The sequence below is a fragment of the Bison bison genome, unplaced genomic scaffold (genome assembly GCF_000754665.1).
Source record: "Bison bison bison isolate TAMUID 2011002044 unplaced genomic scaffold, Bison_UMD1.0 scf7180017864115, whole genome shotgun sequence".
In the NCBI taxonomy this organism is placed as follows: domain Eukaryota; kingdom Metazoa; phylum Chordata; class Mammalia; order Artiodactyla; family Bovidae; genus Bison; species Bison bison.
In genome coordinates this window covers 2,119,077-2,125,961 of record NW_011494687.1, presented here as the reverse complement: position 1 = coordinate 2,125,961, position 6,885 = coordinate 2,119,077, and the positions used below count along the sequence as shown (strand labels likewise).

The following is a 6,885-nucleotide window of genomic DNA, read 5'->3' as shown; positions in this document are numbered from 1 at the left end:
CTTCCCGGGGTGCGTGGTCACAGACGGCGTGGTCAACTTCTTCCTGGCGCGCACCGACAAGGTGCGCGAGGTCGGCTTTGACCCTCGCCTCAGCCGCGTGGCGCACCTGGGTGAGTGGCGCCCTCTCCAGGCCGGGCAGGGACCCTTCGGGGCTCGGGACCAGGGACCGCGGGGTGGTGGGACAGTAAGGTGCCTGGGGCCCTGGGTACTACTGCCCGACCACCCCGCGGAGGCCACAGCTGCCACCGGGGTCCCTAGAGCAGTTCTACGAAGATTCACCAAGACCCGTGCCCCGGCCACAGAGAGACCTCCAAACATCCCAGCCCCAAACATCATTTAAACCTCAGCGGCCAGTACAGCCACTGGGTCTGCCTTGAGCTTCCCCACCACAGTCACCTCGGCCTCTATCCTGCTCCCAACGGAATCTCCTGGTTCAGGCCACCTCGGAGCAGCCAAGTCCGCATTTATTGAATTTTTGGGTGTGTGAGTGTGTGTTGCAGGAGGGAGGAAGGGAGGGAATCCGTTTTCAAAGCACAAGGTAAGGATATTGACTCCATTTTATACAAGACTCAAAAGGGTTGATTTACATGCCTAAGGTCCTTAGAGATGGAGTCTTTGCATATGCACCCACCATATCCCAAATCTCAGTTCTCCTTTAGGGGCAGCGGTGCCTCTGAATCCTCAAGACCCTTCATTGTGTACTCCCCTTCCCTCTGCCCCCAGAATTCTTCCTGGATGGGCTTGGTTCTCTTCAAGTGGGCTCCTGCTCAGACGTCGTTGTGGATCACGCATCCAAGTTGAAGTTGCCTTGGACCTCAAGGGATGCGAAGGCAGAGACTTATGCTCGGTACCGTTACCCGGGATCACTGGACGAGAGTCAGGTGGCCAAACATCGCCTGCTCTTCTTCAAACACCGGCTGCAGTGCATGACTTCAGAGTGATGGCCACTTGGGGCCTTTCAGCTGTCAGACTGGGCCTGCCTCCTTGTCCCTGCCAGGAATTCCTAGCAAACCCCGCCAGCCAGTGACCACTCCACTGACGGTCCCAGTCTCCTTCAGAACTTGATCCCAAACAGGGGCTTGTCCTGGTGTCACTCCTCCTTTCTGCAAGTGCCCAGGGGCATGATGGAGCCATAACTTGTCCCACAGCCAGTGCCAAGTCCTCCCCCCTACCCCTTCTCCTAGGGCAGGGAGTGGGGGGTTGCTTTTCAAGTGCCAAAGAGCCCAAAGGGGGACTCTACAAACCTAAAGCAGAAATACTCTCCTCTCATCTCCTTGGTACTAAGGGGTTGGGGAAGTCCCCAGTATATAGTCCCAGGGCTGTGCCCCCATCTCTGGATCCAGGACTCTGTGCAGTGGCTGCAGCCTCACCACCATGGAGAGAATGGAGTTGGAATGGGGGCTGGTGAACATACAGGGGAAAGCCATTTTTAGTTGTGTCTTTGCAATGCTTTGGGAGTGGAGGAAGGGGCACCAAGTGACCATGTGCAGACACCCAGACTCATTTCATGAACCCCAGAGGCTCTCAGTGTCATTTTATTAGTTACATGAAGTCAGGGGACTCAGGGGCCATGGCCCGCCTCACACATGTCTTGTTGGGGCCCTCCACACACCAAATGACCGGGTCAGACCCACACTGTGCAAGTCTTTGGACCATTGAGCTCCTGGAACAGGGAAGGGACATGTCAGAAGTAGATTTGGTGCTCCCCTCCCTCACCCATGATTTGGCAGTCCTCTCAGGGGCACACTGCCTGCTTTGGAACTTTAGTCCCTCAGTTCTTCACCCACAGCTGGGCCCAGTCTCCCTGGCTTAGTCTTATATTGACTAATCATTTCATCCCCATCCCTTTCCTTCTTCTTCCTCCTAAGCCCCCTTTGAAAATCCCTCTGCCAGGGTCTTCAGTCACTGACTCACACCTCCCCTCACCATAGGCCAGCACCTCCCAGCTTCCACTTTGTTGCTATTGCCGCCTCACCAGCCTCTCCAGAGCATGCGCAGCTGCATCCTGGACACTCACAAACAGCTGTTCTGGGGTCACTCTGTCCAGGAGTCCTGCCTGGGTCAGCGTCCCCAGCACTGAGGCTGTGTGGAGAGGGGATCAGGTCCTCCGGTCCTACGTCCACACTGTGTCCTCTTCCCTCCCCACCAAGTGTCTGGTCACTCCCCTGTCTCCAGATCCCTCCATCCTGCACATCTCACCATTACACTGAGCCAGGAGAAGGTGGATCCCAGCGTCTCGGCATCGACTGGCCAGCTGCGGGGGTGGGAGTGGGGGTGGAGGTGGGGGAGGGGGTTAAGTCCTACATCAGATGGTGTTCATGAAACCACAAGGGGACTTCCTCCTTCGCCTACCCTCTCCCTCACCTGAACCACTTCTCTGGCCCCTGCAGCATCTGCAAAGGTGACACCACTGCAGTCTAGGACCACCACCCTGACAGGCTCGGCAGCCAGGATGGGAGAAGGCAGGAGGACTCAGATGCCTCCGTGGGTGGTGCCCAAATCTCCCTCCTTATCCTCCCACCTCACCTGCATCAGGTGGGCCATCTGTCTTTGGAGCCTCCTGTGAGTAGAGAAAGGGAGTCACCACCTCTGAGACGTGAGCACAAACGTGCACCCAGTGAGCCCAAGAATCCCCCCTGGAGCACCCACCTGCCTCCCAGCCCCAAAGAAGCCACACTTCCCTTTGACCAGGTGCCTCACCTTTCTTCCTTCTGCAAGCCCCAGATGCCACTCCAGGACACGGCGAAACTGCCCTCGGGTCCCAAAGTAAAGTGGTGCTGGATAGCTCAGGATGCAGAGCCCTGGGACCTGGAGGAGCTAAGGGGTCAGAGGGTCAGTGAACCATCCAAGTCTAACCTTCCCTTCCTTCTTTGGCTGTAGCCCACTCACCTTGTGGCTCTCTCTGAGTGGCCGGTAGAGCTCTGTCCCCTCAGCCAGTCCAAGTGCCAGGCACTGTACCCTGGGCAGGAAGCTGGGGTCAGATTCCCAGCCTGATCTGGCTGGAGAGTCACCCCAAGCACTCTGTTCTCTCCCCTCCTCTCATCGTGACTCCCCTCATCTCTGCTCCCACCTCTGGGTTCGGCAGACCACAGTCATCATGGAGAAGACCACACCTACAGCCAGGCCCAGGTCCACACTCAGGGTCACGACAGCCACCCATGTGACCATCCACACAGCCTGCAGGACATGGATGGGAGTGAAATGCCCAGAAGAAATGCCAGGCCCTCACTGCCAGGGAAGGTGGGTCCAGGGGCAGTGACTGCCAGGGCAAATGATGGGGAGGGAGGGCCCAGGAGAAAGTAGAAAGAATGACAGAAGGAAGGGATGAGGTTGACCTAAGAGGGGATACACACCAAGGGTAAGGACCTCACACCTTGAACCACCTGGGGAGTTACAAATACTCAGGTCTGAAGAGGTTCAAGCTTTACCCTTCACCTTGTCTCTGAGTAAAGGGATTAGGAGGTATACAAGTTGAAGGTGGGTAGGCTGCAGAACTCAGGACTGGGTTCTGAGTTTACTTTGATCAAGGGCAGAGGCCGGGGACGCTAGGAAGGTGGGAGGGGGCATCTGAGAGCAATGCTGCCATTTCTCACAAAGTCCACGCGGCTGATGCGCCATAGTTGAGGGAGTTCTCGCATCTGGAAGAACATCTGGCGCATGCTGGAGATGTTGATGCAGGCCAAGACAGCCTTAGGGCAGAGGAGGTAGGCTGACCACCTCCATGTGTGGGGAGGTAGCCGCCCCTCCCAGACATCCCTCTGCCTCCTCTGCTGCTTACCTTGGGCAGATAGTAGAAGAGGGGCCCCAGCCACAGTAGTACAGACAGGACAACCATGCAGGAGAAGAGGCCTGCCAGCTGTAGGGCAGAAGGGACAGAAGCAAAGAAGGGAGGGAACCTCAGCCACCCCTACAGAGAGATGGTCTCCTGCCTCTGTGTCAGCCTTCTCGGAAGTCTCCCTCCTCCCAAAATCCCCTTCCACACTGCTGTTCCTCACTCCTTAACCCCTTCTTGATATTGTGCTCCTCACTTTTCCCCTTGCCCAATTAAATACCTGTCATTTGTTGGTTTCCCCCAAGATATAGTTCAACATCCCTATTTTTGCAGCCTACCTCCATTTTAAAAGCCACTGTTGGATGACTCTAAAAAGCAGGCTAACCACATGCTTAGGACACCAACAAATACAGGAAACCAAAAATATCAGGGAGAGACTTTAATATGTGACATTTCTTTGAAAAAGAATATGTCCTCACAAGGAAAAAGTCCAGAATTTTGTTTCTTAAATTTATTTTCCAGATTAGTATTGTCCTTATTTTGAACTACATATAGGACACCATGCCCTTTCTCAGTGCTTAGAATCTACAGAGGTCTTAACCGACCTTTCTTCTCTATGTTCTTCCCAGATAATCCCATGCCCCACTCACATCCCTTCACAGATTCCCATCGTCCTCTACAGGACTGCCACCTGGGTATCTTCCAATCTTACACCTGTTCCGCCACCACCCAACATGGATATCCCTCCCTCCTTCTCCTCACCCGAGAACATGGCTCTTACCTGTGTGTTCCCACCAGCATCCACGAGTAGGCTGGTCGTAGCCAATGTGGCAGAGTTGGGAAAGCAAGAGAAGAGGGAGGAGACGAGGTTGGAGACACCATGTGCCAGGAGCTCCTGAAAGGATGAAGTGAGATGAAGAGGAGAGATAGGAAGGCATGGCTAGGAGGGGGAAACCACATTAGGGGGCTGTCTGTCTCCTGAATGAGGCTAGGGTCCTCATTCAAAGTCACACCTGGTTGGAGTCAATAGTGTAGCTGTACTTGTCTGCATAGATGGAGGCCAGGGAGGCAGACACTGCAAAGGTAACCAGTGCCATGGGCAACGAGTCGGCCAGAATCCTGGGCAGCTCAGCCAGGCTGGGGAGGAGAGGTTGGGGAAATCTGCAGAAAGAGAGGAATCTACAGTGAGGGTGGGTTGGGAATAATAAGGATATGAGGAAGAAAGAGGAAATAGTACAGGGCAGGGCAGGAGGGGGCGTTGGGTGGGAGAGTTGTGAGAAAAGAAAACAGGTGCTTTTTCACTCTCTCTTACCCTCCAGGCAGCAACCCAACTATCTGGACATTGTATCTTGTGTCCAGGGAAGAGGTGAAGCAGAGCACAGAGGCCAGAAGCACCTGGGAAAGAGAGCAAATTAGAGCATGGGTGGAGATGGCCCCCAGCAGAGGCTAGAAGGGGCTCAGTATGAGAGGACTGTAACTCAGGATTAGGGGTTGCAGGAGCCCAGCAACTGAGGGAGCTGGGGTGTGTTTGGGATGGGTGTCTGACAACTGAGTTAGAGTGGAGAGGGAATTCCCTGGTTCTCCAATGGTTAGGACTCTGTTCTCTAAGGAGTCGGTTCAGTCCCTGGTGTCCGGGAACTAAGATCCTGCAAGCCGCGCAGCGGTTCAAAAAAAAAAAAAAAATAGAATGAAAGAAAGAGAAATGATGTGTGCCGGGAACTATGGAGAGAGATGGACCAGAGGAAGTGAGAGGAGACTATGAGAGACGGTGGATATCGAGAGGTACAACCGAGCCATTCTAAGCACGGAAGCTGGGTTACATCTAGGGATATATGGGGTATCTGTGGTGTATGAATGGAATGCTGTTTAACTGAGGAGAGACATGTAGGTGGACGCCGGAAGGGAGATGAGCCTTGAGTTACGGTGAAAGACCGGGTGAGAGGAGAGAAAAGACGGGAGTGGAGGTGCCGTGGCCAGAGGCACCGCAAGGGGGCGCTGTAAGGAGAAAGAAGACTTTCTTAGAGGCTTTGTGAGAAAAAGGCAAACCCGTGGGGGGCGGATTCCCTAGGGTCAAAGCGTTCTGACAAGAGCCTGGCAAAGCACACGTGTGAGCAGGACCTCTCGTGTGTGACCTCTCCGCGCTCCACGAGGGGGCGGCAGTGGCCACTTCCTACAGGGTAAGCAGGGTCTGCGTGGTGCACGGGGCTGGCACCCGGGAGCCATCCTCACCATGGCGATTTCCCCCGGGATGGGGGTGGGTAGCCTGTCTCTGAATCTCACGTTCAGTTCCTTGACCGGCACGAGCAGCGCCAGGCTGAGTGCCGAGATGGTCAGCTCGGCGGGACTGCTCCGGGGCAGCGCCGTCAACACAGCAGCCAACGTCTGTGGGCAGGGCAGTGAGCAGAGGGGCCTGGGGCCAGGGTCGACTGCCGGCAGTCCGATCCCCAGACTGAGGCGAGGCCTTCTCTCCTGGCTCCCAGTAGGGCTTCCACCTCCTCGGCGACCCTCACTGCCCCACCACCACCACACACTGTCCCTCCACTGGCCCTCCTTCCTTCCTTTGCGGGTTTCCCTCTTCCCGGGATCACTAGAAGCCTCCTCGTTGTTCTCCCACCCCCACCTTGAAAAGAGCGAAGCAGCCAATCTGACGTGGGAGGGGCACCCCCAAAAGGCTAGGCAGCTGGGACACGAGCACATGCAGGGCGGCCCCGCTGGTCAGCGCTTTGACTACAGGCTCCGACAAGAAGGTGGCCAGGACGCCCAGCTGCAGGGCAAACATCCCCAGCTGCAGAGGAAAAGATGCCCGGATCACCAAGGGAGAAGAGCAGACCAGTCCCCGCACAGGGTCATCGGCTTCTTCGCACACCTCTTCTGCCTAGACCACCGCTGGACACTTGTCCCTCCCTCTCCCCTGCCCCCCTCCAGAGTGGACTCCCCCAGTCTTTCCCCCCCACCCCCCTTCGGTCCTCCCTCACCATCAGGGCCCCGCTCCCGAAGGCCACTGCCGCAGCCGCACCAACCCGCTGAGCATCCAACTGTTCCTTCTCAATTCCGCTCAGGTTCCCCGAGAGGGGTTCGGGCACCAGCCGCTCCACGGCCGAGCCGGTCATGAG

At 56.2% G+C, this 6,885-nt stretch overlaps 2 protein-coding genes across 8 annotated transcripts in view; one reads left to right on the top strand and one right to left on the bottom strand.

Moving 5' to 3' along the window:
- B4GALNT1 (beta-1,4-N-acetyl-galactosaminyl transferase 1) overlaps positions 1-1,428 on the top strand; it is a 9,443-nt gene extending 8,015 nt beyond the window's left edge. For all 4 annotated transcript variants that reach the window (XM_010839345.1, XM_010839344.1, XM_010839347.1 and 1 more), the window contains 2 exons: positions 1-110; positions 724-1,428. In XM_010839345.1, coding sequence (XP_010837647.1) covers positions 1-110; positions 724-941 — 328 coding nt within the window. In that variant the 3' untranslated portion in view covers positions 942-1,428. The remainder of the gene's footprint in view (positions 111-723) is intronic.
- A 145-nt stretch (positions 1,429-1,573) lies between these two features.
- SLC26A10 (solute carrier family 26, member 10) overlaps positions 1,574-6,885 on the bottom strand; it is a 6,869-nt gene continuing 1,557 nt past the window's right edge. For 2 of the 4 annotated variants that reach the window (XM_010839348.1, XM_010839352.1), the window contains exons 4-19: positions 6,748-6,885; positions 6,393-6,557; positions 6,002-6,154; positions 5,085-5,167; positions 4,786-4,933; positions 4,554-4,667; positions 3,779-3,856; positions 3,594-3,689; positions 3,071-3,177; positions 2,890-2,959; positions 2,701-2,817; positions 2,527-2,560; positions 2,365-2,447; positions 2,200-2,254; positions 1,976-2,082; positions 1,574-1,663 (exon numbers count right to left, since the gene is read on the bottom strand). In XM_010839348.1, the coding sequence (XP_010837650.1) occupies positions 1,625-1,663; positions 1,976-2,082; positions 2,200-2,254; positions 2,365-2,447; positions 2,527-2,560; positions 2,701-2,817; positions 2,890-2,959; positions 3,071-3,177; positions 3,594-3,689; positions 3,779-3,856; positions 4,554-4,667; positions 4,786-4,933; positions 5,085-5,167; positions 6,002-6,154; positions 6,393-6,557; positions 6,748-6,885 (1,587 nt within the window). In that variant the 3' untranslated portion in view covers positions 1,574-1,624. The remainder of the gene's footprint in view (positions 1,664-1,975; positions 2,083-2,199; positions 2,255-2,364; positions 2,448-2,526; positions 2,561-2,700; positions 2,818-2,889; positions 2,960-3,070; positions 3,178-3,593; positions 3,690-3,778; positions 3,857-4,553; positions 4,668-4,785; positions 4,934-5,084; positions 5,168-6,001; positions 6,155-6,392; positions 6,558-6,747) is intronic. The other 2 variants (XM_010839351.1, XM_010839350.1) reach the window with 2 other exon arrangements.